The sequence below is a fragment of the Schistocerca piceifrons genome, chromosome X, assembly GCF_021461385.2.
Source record: "Schistocerca piceifrons isolate TAMUIC-IGC-003096 chromosome X, iqSchPice1.1, whole genome shotgun sequence".
NCBI lineage: Eukaryota > Metazoa > Arthropoda > Insecta > Orthoptera > Acrididae > Schistocerca > Schistocerca piceifrons.
The window spans coordinates 225,946,435-225,972,248 of record NC_060149.1 but is presented as its reverse complement, the minus strand read 5'-3'; the positions used below and the strand labels follow the sequence as shown (position 1 = coordinate 225,972,248).

The 25,814-nt window shown below is 38.1% G+C and overlaps 1 protein-coding gene across 1 annotated transcript in view; it reads left to right on the top strand.

The window, feature by feature from the left end:
- The first annotated feature begins 3,052 nt into the window (after positions 1–3,052).
- The window catches only part of LOC124722266 (glutaryl-CoA dehydrogenase, mitochondrial-like), a 40,408-nt gene continuing 17,646 nt past the window's right edge, over positions 3,053–25,814 (top strand). The window contains exons 1-3 of the mRNA XM_047247453.1: positions 3,053–3,111; positions 4,770–4,989; positions 20,415–20,647. Of these exons, the coding sequence (XP_047103409.1) occupies positions 3,053–3,111; positions 4,770–4,989; positions 20,415–20,647 (512 nt within the window). The remainder of the gene's footprint in view (positions 3,112–4,769; positions 4,990–20,414; positions 20,648–25,814) is intronic.

Sequence of the window (25,814 nt, the reverse complement as noted above, 5' to 3'; positions counted from 1 at the left end):
AATGAAGTAGTGAAGGCAGCAGAGGATCAAGTAGGTAAAAAGACGAGTGCTAGTAGAAATCCTTAGGTAACAGAAGAAATATTGAATTTAATTGATGAAAGGAGAAAATATAAAAATGCAGTAAATGAAGCAGGCAAAAAGGAATACAAACGTCTCAAAAATGAGATCAACAGGAAGTGCAAAATGGCTAAGCAGGGATGGCTAGAGGACAAATGTAAGGATGTAGAGGCTTATCTCACTAGGGGTAAGATAGATACTGTCTACAGGAAAATTAAAGAGACCTTTGGAGAAAAGAGAGCCACTTGTATGAATATCAAGAGCTCAGATGGAAACCCAGTTCTAAGCAAAGAAGGGAAAGCAGAAAGGTGGAAGGAGAATATAGAGGGTCTATACAAGGGCGATGTACTTGAGGACAATATTATGGAAATGGAAGAGGATGTAGATGAAGATGAAATGGGAGATACGATACTGTGTGAAGAGTTTGACAGAACACTGAAAGACCTGAGTCAAAACAAGGCCCCGGGAGTAGACAACATTCCATTGGAACTACTGACGGCCTTGGGAGAGCCAGTCCTGACAAAACTCTACCATCTGGTGAGCAAGATGTATGAGACAGGCGAAATACCCTCAGACTTAAAGAAGAATATAATAATTCCAATCCCAAAGAAAGCAGGTGTTGACAGATGTGAAAATTACCAAACTATCAGTTTAATAAGTCACAACTGCAAAATACTAACGCGAATTCTTTACAGACGAATGGAAAAATTGGTAGACGCTGACCTCGGCAAAGATCAGTTTGGATTCCGCAGAAATGTTGGAACACGTGAGGCAATACTGACCCCACTACTTATCTTAGAAAATAGATTAAGGAAAGGCAAACCTACATTTCTAGCATTTGTAGACTTAGAGAAAGCTTTTGACAATGTTGACTGGAATACTCTCTTTCAAATTCTAAAGGTGGCAGGGGTAAAATACAGGGAGCGAAAGGCTATTTACAATTTGTACAGAAAGTAGATGGCAGTTATAAGAGTCGAGGGGCATGAAAGGGAAGCAGTGGTTGGGAAAGGAGTGAGATGGGGTTGTAGCCCACGTTGAGGTTCGCCGATGACATTGTAATTCTGTCAGAGACAGCAAAGGGCTTGGAAGAGTAGCTGAACGGAATGGACAGTGTCTTGAAAGGGGGATATAAGATGAACATCAACAAAAGCTAAATGAGGATAATGGAATGTAGTCGAATTAAGTCGGGTGATGCTGAGGGAATTAGATTAGAAAATGAGACACTTAAAGTAGTAAAGGAGTTTTGCTATTTGGGGAGCAAAATAACTGATGATGGTCGAAGTAGAGAGGATATAAAATGTAGAATGGCAATGGCAAGGAAAGCGTTTCTGAAGAAGAGAAATTTCTTAACATCGAGTATAGATTTAAGTGTCAGGAAGTCGTTTATGAAAGTATTTGTATGGAGTGTAGCCATGTATGGAAGTGAAACATGGACGGTAAATAGTTTGGACAAGATGAGAATAGAAGCTTTCGAAATGTGGTGCTACAGAAGAATTCTGAAGATTAGATGGGTAGACCACATAACTAATGAGGAGGTATTGAATAGAATTGGGGAGAAGAGGAGTTTGTGTCACAACTTGACTAGAAGAAGGGATCGGTTGGTAGGACATGTTCTGAGGCATCAAGGGATCACAAATTTAGCATTGGAGGGCAGCGTGGCGTGTAAAAATCGTAGAGGGAGACCAAGAGATGAATACACTAAGCAAATTCAGAAGGATGTAGGTTTGTAGGTTGCAGTAAGTACTGGGAGATGAAGAGGCTTGCACAGGATAGAGTAGCATGGAGAGCTGCATCAAACCAGTCTCAGGACTGAAGACAACAACAACAACAACAACAACAACAACAACAGGAAACTTGAAACATATACCAGAATAATTGTCAGTTTGTCAGGACATTACATGAATAATGTAGACCTGAGTTCAAAATTTTTTGAACCTCAATTATTTGCATAGAACAGATGACAGAAATGTACTGAACTTCATTTCAGGTAAGGGAACCTTTAATGGACCACCAATCGTTGAAATACCTGTATCAATGTGCATGTAGAAGAACATTGCATTGGCATAAATAAAGATATTATGTTTTGTGGCTTGGGTACCAAGGAGAACTTTCAGGGCTGTAGAACTAGCCAATAATGTGTTGCTCAATTGAAATTTTGGTATCCCCACCAGGAGACAAATGTATGGACACAGATGAACTGCAGTGGGTTCTGTGGTAGAGTAGTGCAGAAGCTATCATGGACGTCATGTGTGGAGTGTCAAATGGGCAGAACTGCTGACTCAGGTGTTTACTTGCCAGGGACGATAGGTTGGGCCAGTGAGTTCCTATGGAGTGATCGACTAACACTGACCTGACTTCCACATTGCAGCATGCTCTTGTTTCCACATGTTATTTGTTTGGTAATTCATGCTGGTTGCATTTTGTGCTTTTCTCCTTGTGTCTCTACATGGTGTTTGGACTCCCTGTTCCCCCATAGATCAACTTGCACATTGCGTTTATCCTCTTCTGCGGTCCAGCTTCCAGGCACCCGGGTTGAGTGCCCACAGTTGGCTAGATTAGTGACATTTGTGCTGATGGCTATGTTTTGCAACATTGTCGTGCCTGTGCAGATACAAGAGAAACAATTATGTTGAAGTATGGTTTTTCACTGTATTAAGTGTTGCAAGTATTAATTCTAGATTTGCATAAGGCATTTGGTTCTATAAATCATACAGTACTTTTATCCAAATTAGCGGTATAATAGCAGTATCACTAAAATTCATAAGTTACCTCTGAGATGGGAGACAGTATGCTAAACTATATTATAAGAATGGAAGTAAGAATGCCCCACAGTAAAATCAGTATACAAGACTCTCAACTTTGGAGTTCCTAGGGAAGTATTCTTAGATCATAAAACTTAAAGCTAGTGAACTATGCTGCTGATACAGCATTTATTATCCTCAGCCGCAAGGAGCAGATAGCATTCCAAAACAATAAAGACAACTTTGAACTAATCATGGAACATCTGATCATGAATAAACTTATACCGAATAAGGCCAAGGCTGTTGTGATAAAGTTGGTCCTCAATTGCAACCAGTCTCAAGTGTATATAAATACTGAATCACTGTCTACAGTTGAAACATCCAATAAACATAAATTTTTAGACATTGTTATTGATGAGTGTCTTACATGAAAAGAGTCTGTCAGCTACATCTGTAAAGAGACTAGCTGAAATATTTGGTTACTAAAACACCTGAAAAAATATATAAATCCTCCTATTATTAAACAAATGCTCTATGGATTAATCCCTTCTCATTTACAACACGAGACTGAAATTTGGGGTAGAGCACCCACAGTCTACATGGATAAAATACTCAGGCTTCAGAAGATACTAGTTATGGTTATTACTACTGTAAGCAAACACTAGTCATGTTGGGACTATATTAAGTATAATTCATTGACTATACAATAAAGGTATATGCTTATGACAATTATATTTGTAAAAGAGAATGATGCAATAAGCATAATGAATAGAGATTTTATTAATGCAATACATGAACAAGGTGTATTCAAATAACTTAGGGGAATGCAGCTGGGTGACGACATTCTATACACTGGGAGAAACTAAGGTCTCATAAGGTGTTGTTATTATGATACTGAGTAACAAAAGTGCTACAAATGAAAGTCCACTTGCATTTTATAATAGGTTGCCAAATAATGTAAAGCAGCTCTGTGGAAATTTCTTTAAGAGCAAGTTGAAACAGCTGTTAATTAAAAGACTTTTATATCCACTCAGACATTTCTGAACTCCATTATCAGTAGTATTACTTTTGAATGTTGCAGTGTATTAGTGGCATTGAATGTTTATATAATGGCATCTAATGTGCTTCTATTTTAGCTTATGTATTCCTTATATGTACGACGTGATATCATCATTGTAAGTGTGCAGTAATTACAATGTTCAAGGCTGTAAAGGTATCATAGACAAATAAAGGTTAATAATAATAATAATAATAATATCATTTCTTATGTTATAAAAATCCTACACTGGTGCTTTTCTATGTTAATAATCATGCATAATAATATTGTATTGTATGGAACTGAGGACCTAGAAATGATGGAGAGGCTTCGTCCCTGCCATAGCCCACAGTGGTACACAATCCCACAACAGGTTACAGCAGTCCACTCACCCCACCGCCGCCCCACACCGAACCAAGGGTTATTGTGCGGTTCAGCCCCCAGTGGACACCTCCCCTCCCCCAGGAACATATCACACCAGACGAGTGTAACCCCAATGTTTGCATGGTAGAATAATGATGGTGTATGCGTACGTGGAGAAAGTGTTTGTGAAGCAATCGCTGACATAGTGTAACTGAGGCAGAATAAGTGGAACCAGCCCACATTTGCCAAGGCAGATGGAAAACCGTCTTAAAAACCATCCACAGACTTGCTGGCACACCGGACCTCGACACTAATCCATTGCATGGATTTGTGCCGGGGACCGGCATGCCTCCTACCTGGAAAGCAGTGCGTTAGACCGCACAGCTAACCGAGTGGGCATGCATAATAGTACATACCTGTAGCTATATTTGGGTATTTCAGACACATCATATTGTCATATGCTTGTTCCTTAATACTATCTATGATGAGTTTCCATTGTGTTGATTTCTTTTGATTTGAAAAGTGTACTTGTAATACTGCATCTATGTTTATGTAACTTATTGTCTGTTCAGGATAAGCAATGCCCCAGTTGCAGATATTTTAATTATTTGGGCAAAATGTGAAGACGGCAAGTTACGAGGATTCATTGTGGAAAGGAATGGAGCTAAAGGATTGGCAACACCCAAAATAGAAGGCAAATTCTCACTTCGGGCATCTGCTACAGGAATGATTTTCTTAGATGAAGTTGAAGTTCCAGAGGAAAACGTTCTTCCTGGTGTGACCAGTTTCAAAGTAAGCTTGAATTTTGTTTTTGTCATGTGTCACCATAACTCACTACCATGATCCCTAATCTTACACCAGAACATACTGAATATGGGCAGAGTAATTCAGTCAAGAATTGCAATGTGTGAGACTGACAACTACGTTGCGACACCAACCAAGAGCAGTATTTAATTCTTTGTTAAATGAGAATTGTGTGTTAGTAGGAACAAGTGATGGCAAAGTGTCATGTTTTGTGTATGCATTAACTCAGAACAGCAAGAAAAATTTCTTTATTCTAGTAGAAGCATCTTTAGGCAACAGATTCAAAAGTTACTTTATTTTCTACAATTTTCTTCTTTATTATGCCTGTAATGTCTAGAACTTCCTTTAGATTCCATAGATGAGTGTATTTTAATTCCCTTAGCTGAAGTTTTACCCAGCAAAGCAATCCAATTATCTGGCCAGGGTGCTGGTGCCCCTGTGTTCATGCCCTATAAGCAAGGAGGGGAGGTAGTAATGGTGTACCTTCCAGTACTGTTACAAGAGGAGTGGTGTCACACGCTAAATGTCTATACTCACATCTAAATGAAGTACCCATTTAGAATAAGACCGGAATTGGGACACATAGTATATCTCACCTTGGCTGCTCACAGTGGGCAGCAGTAAGAAGGGCAATATCTGGAAAACTATCTTCCCCTGTGACATCGCTATTTTCTACGTGTGTATCTGTTGATTCTTTGCTGCTGTTTCACTGAAGGATGACAATGCTGACTTTTTGTTTGAATCTGTGCTGAGTGATTTTATTTATATTTTCAGTTCCTTGGCCATCAAAGTGTGTCTCCTCCACTCATCATCACACACTTTTTTGGCATGATACGTATAATTTCAAGTCTTCTAAGGACACAGCAGTAAAAGATAATGTCACAGCCCCATAAGCAAAGTGACATTGTGGTCTAGTGGTTAGCATTTGTGGCTAGTAATGCCAAGGTCCTGTGTTTGATTCCCAGTGACCATCTCAAATTTTTCGTAGGTGGAAAGGTTTGGAAGGAAACCCACTTAGCCTTGTAATGCCAACTATAACCAGAAAAATTGATGCATAAATCACCAAGGTAGTGTTACATCAAAAGGTATGCACCAAGCTAGATGACAAACAACATTTATTTATTAGCAGCAGAAGCATGAGCTGTTAAGTTTTTCAGGTTAGAGAGTAAGATGTGTGATGTATCATGATTATCTTTGCAAGATTTCATAATAGTTCTGTAGGATTTAGGTCTAGATGGCATGACAGCAGTAAGAAGGGACATTTTTTGCAAGAGTTTACCAATTGAATAAAGAGAAAGTGTTTGTTGCTCCATAATTAATGTGAAAGTTTGGTTTTCTTTGTCTCTACAGATTTGTAGTTTTTTTGCCATTTCTACATGATAGTCTGAAGTTTTCCTGTTGTAGTCACAGAGGAAATGTGAACAAAAAATAAAACTCTGCAGTCACAACAATGAAACGCTTTCTGGCACTGTTGTCCGATGACACTGTTCACACATTGCCACTTTGCAATATTTTTCACAGTGTAGTATGTATGGATCCATGGCTCATCTAAGTAAACCATTGGTCACTTTATGCTAATGCTTCATTTTATAAATTTTTTTTAAAAGTCTGATATCATAGGCTTTTTTGCCAGTATGTTCATGACTCATTCATTCTAGCAACTTCTAAAATCAAATCCCATAGATGGAACAGTTTTTCTTAGAGCTTCTTTTCTAGTAGGGAAGGCTAATTCAGTGAAACAACAGCTGTGAAATTTCTGCAAAGATTGTATTTCCTTCCATGGCCATAATATTGCAGCAATTTATTTAGATCACCAATGAAATATTTATTGTATGCATTTCTCTAATTCTGTTTTGGGGCACATACTTGATGTCCTACTCCACTTGGCATCATATCCCTCCTTCTGTAATTTGCACACCATTCCCTAACTGAATGCATCTTTTATCACCTTCTGTGTCAGCACTATCACACTTTCCTCGTTTTCATTGCCTGTAATATTAACGATGTTAATAGCAAGTAGTCATGGCTTTCCACAAAGGTATTTTCTGCAGTCCCTTTTTGTGCTCACACTCTGAGATGGACTGGAACGTTACTGTAACAAGTCACATCGCCAAGTAGTTCCCATTACAGCCAGGTAACTGATTCACCTTGCCGAGTAATACAGAGTGCTTATTGTAATTGTTGAATTCATCAGTCTGAAGACTGACTTGTTTTCCTGTATAAACTTTTTACTACCTGCATAACTACTGCACCCTACATCAATTTAAACCTACCTACTGTATTTAACATTGATTTCCTCCTGCAATTTTTACCCCTGACACGTTCCTCTAGGCCAAATTAAACTATTCTTTGATGCCTCAGGATGTGTCTAATCAATCTCTTTCTTCTGTTAGGCAAGTTTTGATGTTAAGCTCTTTGATGTCTAATTCCATTCAGTACCTCCTTGTTACTTATCCAATCTATACATTTAATCTTCAGGATTTTTCTGTAGCACCAAATAAGCTTATATTCTCCTTACCATTTATTTTCTTCATTTCACTTCTACATGACACCACACTCCAAATGAATACATTCATAAAAGGCTCCCTAACACTTAAATTTGTATTTGTTGTTAACATCATCTTGCTTTTCAGGAAAGTTTTTCTTGCTATTGCCAGTCTCTGTGTGTGTTCGATATTCACTCTATATGTTCTAAATATTCTTGTCAGTTTTATATTTTCTTTTGAAATATGATGTAACAACTGAACTCTAAAACATACACTATAATCTAATCATCAGATGAACATGTTAACTGTTGCAGAGGATTGGTTTTCATGATCTCACTAATATCCAAAAGCCACTCATTGTGAGAATGCAATTGCAGCAGTGCTAGACAGGGAGCAGTGCTGTAGGTTTTGTGCCATTTTATTTTGAGACTACAGCTTGCTGTAGTTTGACAGAAAGCATGGCAAATAGATGGATCAGGCTGAATGCCTTCTGTTTTTGTCCAAAGTTTTTTGTACATTTGGGTACAAAAATCTTCAGTAATTATCAAATTTATGTGTGCTTCAGAGGAATTAGAAATTCAGAGAAGAAGAAAGTTGCTTAAAATCTACTGCTGTCTTTTGAATGCATGGAAATAAAATATTCAAATTCATAATAGTGATTATGTATAAAACTATTTTTGTGTTTTAGCAGAATATAAGCAGAGTTTAGTTTCTGAGAGGATGAAACGTGCAAGGGTATACTCTGCAATGGTTTTAAGATAACGACTGAATTTGATGTACCATAAACTGGGTTAAATTATGCAACCTGGGTTACTTTACACACTTCCCATTAAGTTCTGTGGGGTGCCGCCCATGGCCTGTTTTGGAAATTCTGAGTAAAATGGCTGCTTAGATAAGACATAGTGAACTTTACTGGATTGAAAAATCATGACAGTGTTGTTCATACATCATGATGCAGGATGATAAATGCAGTTAATTGGATGTGAGTATCTTTACGTATTTTTACATTGCTTAGAAACTGTCATTGCCATGTCATAGTTATGTGGAACAGTAGGTGAAACACTTTTTTAGTGGAGACATTTTACTAGCAAGCTGAAAACAAGCAAAGGTGTGTGACTTTTGCTTGGGTGGGGGTAACTTTACGACGACTGCAAACAAAAGCAGAAAATAAGGATACTGAGGAAATTATTGGACTAGTGCTATCTTATGATGAGATTCAAGTTAAGTTCGTGAAGATGACAGGTGACTCAACATAGACATTTGTATGGCCTGATGTTGGAGATATCTCCAAAATCAATAACTAGGGGCTACTTGATGAACCTGTGGTATTACAAAGATGATCTTTGTAGTTCAAAGAACACCTGCAATCTTTTATGTATGTATCCAGTCATTATTGAAGTGAAATCAAGGTTAGTAGTGCCTCATCCTGCTATAGAAATACTATAAAAGTGAAGGTGAGAAACTCCTGCTCCAGACACAGCAGAAACATTATTTTCAATTTACATAATAAAAACTTAAAATTTAAATGACTTGCCATATTGCATTTATCCTTGTAATAGGTTCCAACAAGTCAATAAAGCTATGAAAAGTGTCATGCCACTTCAGATTTCTGTTTTCTTTTCATTTAAAATTTCCAGACATGTGTAAAGTTATCCATTATAAGGCAATACTGCCAAATATCTTGCAAAGTACACTGAAGAGCCAAAAAACTGGTACACCTGCCTAATATTGTGTAGGGCCTCCGCAAGCATGCAGAAGTGCCACAACATGATGTGGCATGAACTCGACTAATGTCAGAAGTAGTGCTGGAGGGAACTGACACCATGAATGCTTCAGGGCTGTCCATAAATCCATAAGAGTATGAGAGGGTGGAATCTCTTCTGCACAGCACGTTGCAAGGCATCCCAGATATGCTCAATAATGTTCATGTCTGGGGAGTTTGATGGCCAGTGGAAGTGTTTAAAGTCAAAAGAATGTTCCTGGAGCCACTCTATAGCAATTCTGGATGTATGGGGTGTCGAATTGACCTGCTGGAATTGCCCAAATCTGTTGGAATGCACAGTGGACATGAATAATGGATACAGGTGATCAGACAGGATGCTTATGTATGTGTCACCTATCACAGTCATCTCTAGACATATCAAGGGCCCCATAGTACTCCCAACTGCACACGCGCCACACTATTACAGAACCTCCACCAGCTTGAACAGTCCTCAGCTGACATGAAGGGTCCATGAATTAATGAGGTTGTCTCCATACCCTTACACATCCATCTGCTTGTTTCCAGTCATCAACAGTCCAATGTCGGTGTTGATGATCACAGGTGAGGTGTAAAGCTTCATGTCGTGCAGTCATTAAGGGTACACGAGTGGGCCTTTGGCTCCAAAAGACTATGTTGATGATGTTTCATTGAATGGTTCACACACTAACACTTATTGATGGCCCAGCATTGAAATCTGCAGCAATTTGTGGAAGGGTTGCACTTCTGTCACGCTGCACTATTCTCTTCAGTTGTCGTTGGTACCGTTCTTGCAGGTCTTTTTCCAGCTGCTGCGATGTCAGAGATTTGAAGTTTTACTGGATTCCTGATATTCACCGTACACTCGTGAAATGGTCATATGGGAAAATCCCCACTTCATCGCTACCTCGGAGATGCTATGTCCCATCCCTTGTGCACCGACTATAACACCACGTGCAAACTCACTTAAATATTGATAACCTGCTATTGTAGCAGCAGTAACCGATCTAACAACTGCACCAGACACTTGTTGTCTTATATAGGCATTGCCGACTGCAGCGCCATATTCTGCCTGTTTACATATCTCTGCATTTGAGTATGCATGTACTCTTTGAATGGAGTAACTTTACACACAATGTTGTTAAAACATGTCATAAACATGATTTCCATTCATTTTGAGGCTACAATTGCCCTTAAGAACCTGAATGATGTACAGGAACCCATTTATATCAATTGTATAACCAACCACCTCCCCCTTTGAACCATAGTCCTTGCCGTTGGTGGGGAGGCTTGCGTGCCTCAGCGATACAGATAGCCGTACCGTAGGTGCAACCACAACGGAGGGGTATCTGTTGAGAGGCCAGACAAATGTATGGTTCCTGAAGAAAGGCAGCAGCCTGATCTGGCCTTGTAACACTAACCAAAACAGCCTCGCTGTGCTGGTACTGCGAACGGTTGAACACTGACTACTGTAATTAATGTAGCTAACAGTTGCACAGTTGTGTTTCACAGTTCTTTACTGTCACTGTCCACAACCCCCAACATTACATAAACCTAACCACACAGTTCTTGCAGAAGAATAAGGTATGTGTGACACTATTTCTCAAATAACTTGGAACAGACATTGTCATTGCCTTAACCCATGGCCTATTTGTGTTACACTAATTCCACTGTTAAATTTGATGCATTGTTGTTACTTGAAGCAGTACATAATTTCCCTCTGAAAATTGGCCGTGGACGGACTGTCTCAAAACCAAAAATAGGGCCTTTATAAATCCTCACAGTAAATAGGCACTGAGACTACACTTTTTTGATGTTTTAAGTTACAGAAATTACAATTAAAACATAACTCATTCAATTATATGAATAGATCGAAAAATTCCTCCTTTTTAACAGTTCTCTCTACCACAAAGATTAGGCCAAATTATTTGTTCAAATAATGAAATTAGCAGATCTAGTTATGCAAACAATGCTTTTGACCAATCTGGTAATTATTTTGGAATTAAATAAGGGCTGGCTTTGCTAACATGTTTTCGAATAGAGCCAAGTAAATACTTAAAGGATTCTAGTAGTTCTTCTTCCAAATGTTTATAATTATTACAGATTTTATTTTTGTTTATAAGTAAACAATAGAATTTAAGTTCTGAAACAATTACTGATTTCACTCCATAACAAAAGATATTAACTAGGAATGGTCAAAATAAATTATGAAATTAATTACATACACAAAGCTACGCACCAAATTAGACCTGGTGCAGGGAATAGCCTTGATAGGGACAGGGAATGTGATGCAGGTGGTGACCTGATAAAGATAGCTACTCAAACTGATGGCATCAATCTGCATTTCATGCAACTGTTTCAGCATCATGATCAGCCTCATCTTAATGCAGCTGTTAAGCACGTTAACACTGGGCTGGAGAGGGCACTGATGGCAGAGGGCATGGGTCACATTGCAGTGGTGCCAGTTGAGTTTATCAGTAGATCGGGTTTCACTAGGCATGGCCTGCACTTCAACAGGTTTGGGAAGGGGATACTGGCAAAGCTTATAGGTGACGTGTAGTGGGTGGTGGTAGGACACTCTTGGAAAAATTCCTGTAGTAGTTGGTGTTAGAGCTGCACCGTTTTTGAATGAAGTCAGCTGATGGATATACCTGCTTAAAGGAAGTCCCTCTAAGGGCTCACCTTCAGAGGATGTCATGTTTCCAAGTAGAGAAGGAGTTAGCATATTTCATCAGAATATTAAAGCTATTAGAGATAAAGTTAGTGAACTGCTTATAGATGTTGACTATGAAATTATTCGTATATCGGAGCACCACTTAAATAACTTGACGATTCAGAGGCTTCCTTTACCAGGATACAGGTTAGCTGGCTGTTTTTCAAGGATTTCATTGTGGGGTGGGAGAATGGCCATGTATGTAAAAAACAGTATTCCTTTTGAGTCCATAGAGGTATGTATCGTGGCACTGCACTGAACAGATATTTGAATGTTGTGCAGTTGCAGTTGAATTTAGTGAAACTAAACTTTTAATTGTTTTTGTTTATAGGTCCCCTAATTTTGACTTCAGAGCATTTCTGCCCAAGCTAGAGGGGGTTCTTGTTCACTTTATAGGAAGTACGAGAAATTAGTTGTGTGTGGTGACTTCAGTATAAATTTTGTACATGATAGTGCAAGAAAAATGATGTTGGTAGATCTCCTAAATTCATATGATCTGATACAGACTGTGTTTTTCCAACTAGGGTGCAGGGGAACAGTAGCACAGCCATAAACAACATTTTTATTCATTCTTCATTACTAGATGGGCATTCTGTTAGTAAAAGGGTCAATGCCCTTTCAGACCATGATGCACCAATTTTAACACTAAAAGGATTTTGTACTCAAACAAATGTCACATATAATTACAAACTATGCAGGAAAGTTAATCCAAAAGCCAGCCGGAGTGGCCGAGCGGTTCTAGGCACTACAGTCTGGAACCGTGCGACCGCTACGGCCACAGGTTCGAATCCTGCCTCGGGGATGGATGTGTGTGTTGTCCTTAGGTTAGTTAGGATTGAGTAGTTCTACGTTCTAGGGGACTGATGGCCTCTGAAGTTAAGTCCCATAGTGCTCAGAGCCATTTGAACCATTTAATCCAAAAGCAATTGAGAATTTTTTAAACCTTGTCGAGGAACAAGAGTGGCAGGATGTTTATAGTGCTGGTAACATAGATGACAAATATAATGCTTTCCTTAACACATTTCTGATGCTCTTTGAGAGCTGCTTTCCATTAGAATGTCCTAAATAGGGTTGTTGTGGTCTTCAGTCCTGAGACTGGTTTGATGCAGCTCTCCATGCTACTCTATCCTGTGCAAGCTTCTTCACCTTCCAGTACCTACTGCAGCCTACATCCTTCTGAATCTGCTTAGTGTATTCATCTCTTGGTCTCCCTCTACGATTTTTACCCTCCACGCTGCCCTCCAATACTAAATTGGTTATCCCTCGATGTCTCAGAACATGTCCTACCAACCGATCCCTTCTTCTAGTCAAGTTGTGCCACAAGTACCTCTTCTCCCCAATTCTATTCAATACCTCCTCATTAGTTATGTGATCTACCCATCTAATCTTCAGCATTCTTCTGTAGCACCACATTTCGAAAGCTTCTATTCTCTTCTTGTCTAAACTATTTATCGTCCACGTTTCACTTCCATACATGGCTACACTCCATAGAAATGCTTTCAGAAATGACATCCTGACATTTATATCTATACTCGATGTTAACAAATCTTTCTTCTTCAGAAACGATTTCCTTGCCATCGCCATTCTACATTTTATATCCTCTCTACTTCGACCATCATCAGTTATTTTGCTCCCCAAATAGCAAAACTCCTTTACTACTTTAGGTGTCTCATTTCCTTATCTAATTCCCTCAACATCACCCAACTTAATTCCACCACATTCCATTATCCTCGTTTTGCTTTTGTTGATCTTCATCTTATACCCTCCTTTCAAGACACTGTCCATTCCGTTCAACTGCTCTTACAAGTCCTTTGCTGTCTCTGACAGAATTACAATGTCATCGGCAAACCTCAAAGTTTTTATTTCTTCTCCATGGATTTTAATACCTACTCCGAACATTTCTTTTGTTTCCTTTATTGCTTGCTCAATATACAGATTGAATGACATCGGGGATAAGCTACAACCCTGTCTCACTCCCTTCCCAACCACTGCTTCCCTTTCATACCCCTCGACTCTTATAACTGCCATCTGCTTTCCATACAAATTGTAAATAGCCTTTCACTCCCTGTATTTTACCCCTGACACCTTCAGAATTTGAAAGAGAGTATTCCAATCAACATTGTCAAAAGCTTTCTCTGAGTCTACAAATGCTAGAAACATAGGTTTGCCTTTCCTTAATCTTTCTTCTAAGATAAGTCGTAGGGTCAGTATGTCCTCACGTGTTCCAACATTTCTACGGAATCCAAACTTATCTTCACCGAGGTCAGCTTCTATCAGTTTTTCCATTCGTCTGTAAAGAATTCGCGTTAGTATTTTGCAGCTGTGACTTATTAAACTGATAGTTCAGTAATTTTCACATCTGTCAACACCTGCTTTCTTTGGGACTGGAATTATTATATTCTTCTTTAAGTCTGAGGGTATTTCGCCTGTCTCATACAACTTGCTCACCAGATGGTAGAATTTTGTCAGGGCTGGCTCTCCCAAGGCTGTCAGTAGTTCTAATGGAATGTTGTCGACTCCCGGGGCCTTGTTTCGACTCAGGTCTTTCAGTGCTCTGTCAAACACTTCACGCAGTATCATATCTCCCATTTCATCTTCATCTACCTCCTCTTCCACTTCCATAAAACTGTCCTCAAGAACATCGCCCCTGTATAGACCCTCTAAATATTCCTTCCACCTTTCTGCTTTCCCTTCTTTGCTTAGAACTGGGTTTCCATCTGAGCTCTTGATATTCATGCAAGTGGTTCTCTTTTCTCCAAAGGTCTCTTTAATTTTCTTGTAGGCAGTATCTATCTTATCTCTCATGAGATAAGCCTCTACATCCTTACATTTGTCCTCTAGCCATCCGTGCTTAGCCATTTTGCACTTCCTGTCGATCTCATTTTTGAGACGTTTGTATACCTTTTTGCCTGCTTCACTCACTGCATTTTTGTATTTTCTGCTTTCATCAATTAAATTCAGTGTCTCCTCTGTTACCCAAGGATTTCTGCTAGCCCTCATCTTTTTACCTACTTGATCCTCTGCTACCTTCACTATTTCATTCCTCAAAGCCACCCATTCTTCTTCTACTGTATTTCTTTCCCCCATTCCTGTCAGTTGTTCCCTTATGCTCTCCCTGAAACTCTGTACAACCTCTGGTTCTTTCAGTTTTAATCTACAGTTCATAACCAATAGATTGTGGTCAGAGTCCACATCTGCCCCTGGAAATGTCTTAAAATTTAAAACCTGGTTCCTAAATCTCTGTCTTACCATTATATAATCTATCTGAAACCTATCAGTATCTCCAGGCTGCTTACATGTATACAACCTTCTTTTATGGATCTTGAACCAAGTGTTAGCTATGGTTAAGTTGTGCTCTGTGCAAAATTCTACCAGGCGGCTTCCACGTTCATTTCTTACCCCCAATCCATATTCACCTACTACGTTTCCTTCTCTTCCTTTTCCTACTATCGAATTCATCACCCATGACTATTAAATTTTCATCTCCCTTTATTATCTGAATAATTTCTTTTATCTCATCATACAGTTCTTCAATTTCTTCGTCATCTGCAGAGCTAGTTGGCATATAGACTTGTAGTACTGTCGTAGGCACGGGCTTTGTGTCTATCTTGGCCACAATAATGCGTTCACTATGTTGTCTGTAGCAGCTTATCCGAACTCCTATTTTTTTACTCACTATTAAACCTACTCCTGCATTTCTCCTATTTGATTTTGTATTTATAACCCTGTATTCACCTGACAGAAAGTCTTGTTCCTCCTGCCACCGAACTTCACTAATTGCCACTATATCTAACTTTAACCTATCAATTTCCCTTTTTAAATTTTCTAACCTACCTGCCCGATTAAGGGATCTGCCATTCCACACTCCGATCCATAGAATGCCAGTATTCATTCTCCTGATAATGACGTCCTCTTCAGTAGTCCCTGCCCGGAGATCCGAATGGGGGACTATTTTACCTTCGGAATATTTTACCCAAGAGGACGCCTTCATCATTTAATCACACAGTAAAGCTGCATACCCTTGGGAAAAATTACGGCTGTAATTTCTCCTTGCTTTCAGCCGTTCACAGTACCAGAACAGCAAGGCCATTTTGGTTAGTGTTACAAGGCCAGATCAGTCAATCATCCAGACTGTTGCCCCTGCAACTACTGACAAGGCTGCTGCCCCTCTTCAGGAACCACAGATTTGTCTGGCCTCTCGACAGATACCCCTCCGTTGTCTGTATCGCTGAGGCACGCAAGCCTCCCCACTTGGGAGGTCCATGGTTCATGGGGGGGGGGGGGGGGGGTGCTAAATAGGGTACTAGCAGTAAACGCCAGCCTGGGTGGCTAACTAGTGGGGTAAGGATATATATTATGTAGAACAAAGCGGGAATTATATCAAAACATTAGAAGTGGTCACAATCAAGCTACAGTAGTGCATTGCAAACAGTACTTCAAGGTGCTTAAAAATGTTATTAGGAAGACAAAGAGTACATGGCATGCAAATACAATAGCTCATTCACAGGATAAAATTAAAACCATATGGTCAGTTGTGAAGTAAGTGTCCGGTCAGCAGCACAAGGTTGGCAATATAAAGTCAGTTTCTGTTACTTGTATATCAGATATATGTACAGTATTTAACAATCATTTTCTGAGCATTGCTGATGAATTAAATAAAAATTTAGTTTCTACAGGAAATCATATAACAATCTTAGCAAATGCCTTTCCGAGATTGATGTCTGGAGTATTTCTCAGTGATACAGACAAGGGGGAGATTGAGTGAATAATTAAATCACTGAAGACTACGGACTCTCATGGATATGATGGAGTGCCTAGCAGAATATTAAAGTACTTTGGTGCACATGTTAGCCCTGTATTTAGCCATATTTCTAATTTTTCGTTTAGGAATGGTCAGTTTCCTGAATGATTAAAGTACTCAGTAGGAAAGTCGCTTTATAAAAAGGAAGAAAGGGATAATGTAGACAATTTTCGACCTATTTCTATGCCATCAATGTTTGCTAAAGTCATTGAAAATGCTCTGTATGTAAGGATAATTGATAATTTTATATCACACATTTTGATATCAAATGTACAGTTCGGCTTTAGAAGTCATTTAACAACTCAAAATGCTATATTCTCTTTTCTCTGTGAGGTACTTGATGTGTTAAACAAAAGGTTTCAAGTACTAGGCATATTTTTGATTTAACCAAGGTGTTTGACTGTGTTGGTCACAAAATGTTGCTGCAGAAATTGGACCATTATGGAATGTGGGTAATAGCTCACAATTGGTTCACTTCTTACTTTAGCAACAGACAGCAGAAGGTCATTATTCACAGTGTTGAGAATAGTGGTGATGTGGAGTCTGAGTGGGGTACGGTCAAATGGGAGGTGCCACAGGGATCAGTGTTGGGGCCACTCCTATTCCTTATTTATATAAATGCAATGCCCTCTAAAATATTTCTGTTTGCTGATGACACTAGCTTGGTAGTAAAGGATGTTATGTGCAACATTGGCTCAGTTTCAAATAGTGCAGTTCATGACATAAGTTCATGGCTTGTAGAAAATAAACTAATTCTAAATCACAGTAAGACGCATCATTTGTAGTTTCTAACACACAATTCAAAAAAACCTGACGTTTTAATTTCACAGAATGGGCGTATGATTAATGAAACTGAACAGTTCAAATTTCTAGGTGTTCAGATAGATAGTAAACTGTCATGGAAAGCCCACATTCAGGATTTTGTCCAAAGACTTAATGATGCCATTTTTACTGTTCGAATGGTATCTGAAGTAAGTGATCGTTCAACATGAAAGTTAGTCTACTTTGCTTATTTTCATTCACTTATGACATAAGTCTTATGTCATATGGTATTATATTTTGGGGTAACTCTTATCATTCTCAAAAGATATCTGTGCTTCAGAAATGCACAGTGTGGGCAATAAGTTCGCAAACCTCTTGTTGACCCCTGTTCACTAGTCTGGGTATTGACATTGGCCACTCAGTATATTTATTTTTTACTGTCATTTCTTATTAACAATATCAGCTTATCCCCAAGAGTTAGCAGCTTTCACTCAGTTAATACTAGACAGAAGTCCAATCTGCATTTGGATTGCACTTCCTTAACCCTTGTGCAGAAAGGTGTGCAGTATACTGCTGCAACCATTTTCAATGAGCTACCACAGGAGTTCAAAAATCTTAGCAGTCATCTATGCACTTTGAAATTGAAACTGCAGAGAGTCCTCATGTGTTACTCCTTCTATTCTGTCGAGGAGTTCCTTGAAAAATTAAGCTCATTCCTATGTTATATTGTTGATTGTGCTTACTCAAACTTATGGCTTGTCTTTTTTTGAGTTCATATACATTTTATTTTATCTGTTATTGCTTGTATGTTGTAATTTCATGTTCTGACATGTTGCATGACCTTGGAGATTTGCTACTCAATTTTGTCCTACGGAACTTGATGTGTAAATAAAAAGAAAAAAAGAGCTGTGTATTTCATAGTCTTGTCATGCAAAGATAGTACATTGTGATTGTAAATTTTTGAAATGGATTCATTTGTGGGTTTGTAGCTATTTATTGTATTTACAGCATCTTTACTTCAAAGTCAGCCAATCAGGTGTATTTCTTTTCCTTTCTTATGTCTTCTCAGAAACTGGTACATAATTGTATATTTAGCATTATTTAATTCTGGTACATCCACCTTTGGCAAGTCCTTTTCTACCCATCTTTTTGTAATGTGTGTTGGCTTTTTCATGTTTGCCATGTGTATGAGAGAGACAAGCCTATTACAATTGTGGAACTTCCCTCTTCTGTTTAACTATAGCCTATGAAATGTAAATTCTTTTCATTAGTGCAGATGATAGAAATACACAAAGAATATAACAGAATCACTTGTCTGTCATACTGTCAGAAAATAATTTTTGGAGCAAACTTTGTTGCTTCAGTTAGTTATCAATAAGCTACTAATTTAATTGTCTGTTTGGCTACATAGGAACCTTACATGTTGTATGTTCTGAATTTCCAGCACATTTATCTCATTTCAATGACTTACAGTGTCATTCACTATTATAAAATAGTATTAACAAATTTGACATTTTTGTGGCTTGTGTTGTGTAGTAGTAATACTTGATCTGTACAGCTATTTTATTGGCAACCATTGCTGCCTGATTATTTACCATCATTGGAAAGCCATTAATGAAAAATCAAGATAAGAATAGGTTGAGGGTAAAACACTGAAAGAGTCTATACTATCTGATTTCCCATGCTGTATTAATTTTGTAAGTCTAACCTGGAAGAGGTCTAAAAATTCAAAAAGATTCTCAGAGGATACTGTTAACAAAGTATTTTATTCCTGTAAATGATTATAGCATCCTCTGTGAAGTATCTTATATGGAAACCAAATTGGGAAGGTGTCAGAAAGGAATTGCAACATGTCAATAAATCTGATCATAAATAGTCTTCCAAAATATTTTGAAAAGTAAGTGGTAGGAGATAGGCAGGTTTAAACTTGAAAGATACAAACTTATGTCTGCTTTTACAGGCTGATATCAAAACAGCATAATTTCATCTGTAGGAAATAAAACTAATTATTTTCTATAATTGTATTGCCAGTTAAAGATTTACAATATGTATGACCATTTCTACTAATTTTAAGAAAATAAAATTAGTTTGAGACACTACTCTTTCATCTAAAGTGAGAAAATTTGTACAATTATGTTGCTACTCTTTTTCAAATTATCTTCTTCTTCCCCATTATGAGGCAAATCATCCTGCAGCTGAGCACCGATTTCATGAAGTACTGTAAGCAAATTGTTGACACAATCACTTTGGATGTTCTAAGTTCAATCATGGAATAATCTAGATTCTCATCTCCAGATATGTACATAATTCCCAAATCAACAATCAGATTGTCGCATAGATTAAAGTTGTATCCATTACACTCATGTCTGATGGCTGATCCGATTTATTCTTCAATGCCTAAAAGAAAAAAGTAACTCTCATCCCTAGGTTCTCACTGACCTTAATACACATCTCCAGATATTTACATAATTTCCAAATCAACAATCAGATTGTCACGTAGATTAAAGTTGTATTCATTACACTCATTTATGATGGCTGATCAATTTATTCTTCAGAGCCTAAAAGAAAAAAAAAAAAAAACCTCTCATCCCTACGATTTGTTATCTTGTAGATGAATCTTGGTAAACATGGCAAATCTATTCTTAGTTGAGGCACATTGGATTATATAGTCAATACTCATTTGGTTCATACAGTTTACACAATGTGGATATAATGAACTCAAAGAATACTGAGGAATTGATGCATACTGTAACAGGCAAAACTAAAAAAGGCCTGATGTTTGAAGTGAAGATGATAAAATTTTTCTGTGTGTTCTATTTATATTCAAAATAAACTCTTCCATATTTCACATTTTTATTGTAAGTGTTGGATCTGTTGTAACTTAAGGTTCTTTTTTGTGCCCTTTTTCCCCAGGGACCTTTTACCTGTCTTAGTAATGCTCGTTATGGTATTGGTTGGGGAGCCCTGGGTGCAGCAGAATTTTGCTTAGCAGAAGCACGTCGATATACACTAGAGCGTCACCAGTTTGGACGGCCTTTAGCAGCCACCCAGCTCTTTCAGAAGAAATTAGCAGATATGCTTACAGAAATATCAATAGGTCTTCAAGCATGTCTTCATATGGGTCGCCTGAAGGATAGAATTTGTAAGTGTACTAATTTTTGAGGAATAAGAATTTGTAATATTGCTGATTTTAATCACAAAGAGAAAACAACATATTCAATCAAATCAAAACTTAATTTGAAATATGTTGAAAAAAACTTAGATAATCCAAACTTGTTCATTACTGAAAATAAATTTTTTAAATAAGGGTAAAATATAAGGTATATTAAAGATAAACAACATTTTTCATCCTAGAATTCTGTCCTGTGGTATTAACTGCCTCTATAAAGACACATTGACTTGTAACTACTTTTATGTCATAATTTTCAAAGTTACACAAGAAATGCTATGTAATTCATTTGGGAATGAAGATGTTCACTTTCAACTCAGAAATTCCTGGTAACAAAACTCACTCAGGCTTAGTGTGATGCAGAAAGCAGTGGGTTATGCAGTCCCAAAAATAATTCACCCCTTATCCAAGTATGTGAAAAATCTAATATACAATATAATTAACTTCAAACGCAAACTGAAATCATGTCTGCTTGACATCTCCATCTCCATAGGAAAAGGATGGAATATTAGAGCTTAACATTGTCAATGATGAGGTCATTAGAAATAGGTTGGAGAGGAAATCAGCTGTGCCCTTTTAAAAGTACCTTTCCAAGGTACTTTCCCAGCATTTGCCTTAAACTGTTTAAACAAATCAAGGAAAACCTAAATCAGGATGTCCAGGTGGGGATTTGAACCGAATGAGTTGAGTGTCTTACACTGTGCCATTTTGCTTGTATACAATTGAAAAATTTCTGAATGTACAAGACTGTAAAGTGTATGTGACATTGCACATATAGTTAAGTATAAATCAATGTATGTTGAAAAATGGAGATTAAAGATAGCTTAATATTAATTAAAGGACGATCATATAAATGGCTAGCATGTTACTATATTTTTCACTGAGTAAGTCCTTTGTAAACTAAATGACTCATTTGATTAGAGTACTGTGAAATCATGTACTTAGTTACAGTATATTCTGAGGTTCATTATTACATTGCAAAGTTCCCAAGGAAGAGTACTAATTACAGGAACTGGACACAAATTTGATGGAGGAGAGTTCAGATCCTCTCAAAGTTATTTATGTTTTCCTTTACTTCCATAAATTGATGTAGACATCTACATCTACATACATACTCCACAAGCCACTTTATGGTGCTTGGCAGAGGTTACCTTGCACAGCAGTGAGTCATTCTCTTCCTTGTTCCACTCGCAAATGGAGTGAGGGGGAAAAGACTGTCTAATTGCTTGTGTATGAACCCAAATTTACCTTATGTTTACTTCATATTCCTTACACAAGATGTACATTGGGTGCCGTAAAATTCTTCAGCAGACAATTGCAAATGCTGGTTTTCTAAACTTTCTCAATAGTGTTTCACTAAAAATATGTCATCTTTCCTCCAGGGACTCCTATTCAAGTTCTCAGAGGATTTCCATAATACTCATATAATGATTGAACCTATCAATACCAAATCTAACAACGTGCCTCTGAATTGCTTCGATGTACTCTAATCCTACCTGGTAGAGTCTCAAAGACTCTAGTGGTATTCAAGAAGTATTCTGTATGTGGCCTCCTTTAGAGATGAGCCATACTAAAAAGACTTCTTGCAATAAAACAAATTTGACCACTTGCCTTCCCTGCAACTGATGTCATGTGATTGTTACATTTGATATTGCTTTGCAACTTTACACCTAGATATTTAATTGATGTAACTGTGTATTTGGTTCACATGGGGTACCACAGCCATACTTGCACGTCATGTGCTGGCTTTCAGATCGGCTGTATGCACTGTTTAATAACAGGGTAACTGCACAACACATCAACACCTACAATGCTTGAAAATGGCCTGCAAGGCCAAAATTGGGCAATAATGCAAGATATAATATAGGATGATTGTAATTAAAATTAAACTTTCAAACCACTGTAGAAGTAACACCACTAGTCAGAATGACGTCAAATTGTAACGGAATGTTATTGGAGAAGGGGGAAAACATATGGCAGACGGAAAATAAATAGTTACAAAATGTAGCAATAGATGGCACTGTAAGCATTATAATTTAATAGTGGTCGACTACAAATGACAAATGAATCGTACAACAATGCCTAAGGTGTACGTTTGACGTTAAACAAACTTAACTACTCAGTTTGCATGCGTGTACAGGTGTGATACTGTTAGTTACGTAAGCCCATCCACCACGGCAAGTTCATATCACATTGGATGGGAAAAATTGGTTTTTAATTGTCTTGAGGCCAAAAATCACATAAAAAGCATCACTTACATCAGTTTTTAATTGTCCTGAGACCAAAAACCGTACAAAAAGTATCAATCAAAATCAGATCACATTATTAATTTCTGTGTGACTGGTCCAAAAAATGTTCAGTATGCTGTCCACCATTTTCTGCAACAAGTTGAAATTGAGGAACAGAATGTTAAACAACTGATGGAAGTGTTTCCGGAGTCACGTTCAGAATGTGTTGCACAGTGCGTGCCTTCAATGCAGCGAAGTTTGCAGTCGGAACACTGAACACATCATCTTTCAGGCTGCCGGACAGCCAGAAGTCATACGGTTATGATCAGGTGATCAGGATGGCCAGGCTGTAAGAAAATGGCGGCTGATAATTCTAGCAATTCTGAAATGGCATTTCAGCAGCTGCTTAACTGGATTTGCAATGTTCAGAGGTGTGCCATCTTGCATAAAAATGATCCCATCCACACATCCAGGCTTTTGGAGAGCTAGAATAACTAGATTGCGCAAGAGACACTCATAGCACTTACCAGAAGCACCTGTCTCTTCGAAAAAATATGGCCCTATGATAAATGATGCCGTAAACCCACACCACTCAGTGACCTTTTCAGGATGAAGTGGAACTGGTTGATTTGCGTGTGGATTTTCTCTTGCCCACATTAGAAAACTCTGTGTATTGACATACCCTGTCAGATGGAAGTGGGCTTCATCTTTCCACAAAATCTTCCCTGGCCAATCATTGTCCACTTCCATGCAAGCAAAGGTCTCTCTTGCTGGCAGGTCAACAGGAAGCAACTCGTGCACATGGGTAATTTTGAATGTGTATCAAAGAAGAGTGTTTTGTAGGATTTTACGCACAATGCTCATGGGTGTGTCCAATGTTCAGGCAATTCTCCATGCACTACACGTTTGCACACCACCACTTGTCTCCTCCTGCACTGCTGTGGCCACTGCTTCCACTGACGTCAAATCAATTTGTTTCCTCTGTCTATCAGGTTGCTCACCAAAAGAACACGTCTTTTCGAATTTATGAATAATTTTCTCCAGACCCACGGCAGTCATTGGACCAACACCTTTTTTAAAACCCTACAGTGTCCAGTACTTCCACAGAATGATGTGTGCACAGTCATCGTTCTTGTAATACAGCTTTACAAGCAGAGCGTGATTCTGCATTGAGACAGTCATTTGCGAACATCGCAGATGCGAAAGGAGGAAAAGCCGTGTACCCGGAGCGTTTATACCAACTTCAATGTGTCGTGCTCATGACAGGTGTTTTCATTTATCTATTCTGTCACATGAAGCACCATCTGTTGATCAATTTTCATGCTATATTTTTCATCTGCCATACGTTTTTCCCCTTCTCCAATAATTTTCCATTGCAATTTGACATCATTCTGACTAGTGGTGTTCTTTCTACAGTGTTTTGAAAGTTTAACTTTAATTATAATCACCCTGTAAAATGAATACTCGTGAAAATCATCTGAGGTTGAAAACTTCAAAATGTCCTTTAATGTGATTGCTGATAAAAAAAACATGACTTTCGTGTGTCATGTGACACATTTGCAGATGAATAACATGCCCAGAACTTCTAAAATGGATCCTAAAAGTGTGCTTGTCGTACTTACTGATAAGAGTAAGAATTTTCCAGTGTTGTATCATGAAACACTTAAAGTTTAATTATTTATCAACAAGAATAATGTGTGGTAGCTTACCCATGATCACCTTGTAGACATTTGTTTAAGGAGTTGGGCGTCCTCACTTCTGCTTCACAGTATATTTATTACCTCATGAAGTTTGTTGAAAATAATCCATTACAGTTCATTACAGTACATTATGATGTACATAATTACAATACCACAAAGAAAAATGACATCCATTACTCCCCATAAAGGTTGTCTTTAGCAAAAGAAAGGGTGGTGTAATGCTGCAACAAAAATTGTTGATCACTTAATGAGGCATATAAAATGTCTGGCAGCCAGCAAAGCAGAATTTGAGAACAAACTGAGAAAGTTTCTCCTTGACACCTCCTTCTGTTCTATAGAAGAATTTATGTAATTCTAATGTGTTAAAGGTGATGGGTAAGAATTACCAAATCAGATCCGCATATTTTAGAAAAAAAAAAAAAAAACCTTATAAATTTTGATGCCATAACAATATTCACAAAATAATTTGTGATGGAATGTAAAATGACTCATTCCTACAAGATATTGATTTATATACAACAAACTCAATTTAAATTGTGCAATTTTTACTATTAAAATAAAATTGTTTTAAACATGAGATAAGTTAGTACATTTCACACAGTGACTGTCTTGGAGTATTTCAACAAATTTAAACGGATGACGGGTGGGTATTGGGAAAAACTGAAGACCAAGCTTAAGAAATTTCCTCACACACTGATTGCCTATAATATTAATATTATGAACATCCTTCTGTCAAGATTGAGCTCACCTAGTAACCCAGGGGGGATGTCATAATACAAGAGGTATTATGGAGTAATGAGGAATATAACCTAATAGCATCTAGCAAAACGTTTTGGCCTTATGACAGCAGTGACATGTCATTGCTCGGGCTGTGTGAAACAGTGTGTGTAGATAGCCACCCTGATCCGTAACTACTCAACTGTTGACCACAACACACAGAAATTGGCCAGAAATGGATCCAAGAAACATACATATGGTGTCCTGTATGTGCTCAATATGATTAAGGTCAGGTGACCTGGAGGACCAGAAAACTTTCTCATTTCATGCAGTGTTCCAATTTGGGAGCAACTAGATAAGGGAATGCCTTTCTAAAGGCACAAGTCACCTGGAGAGGGAGGTGAGAGATTTAGTGTGCACCTGATTGGGCTGACGGTGGTTGTATCATTCACCAGTGAGGAACAATGTTAGTCATACCAGGAACCACATTTCATTCCAC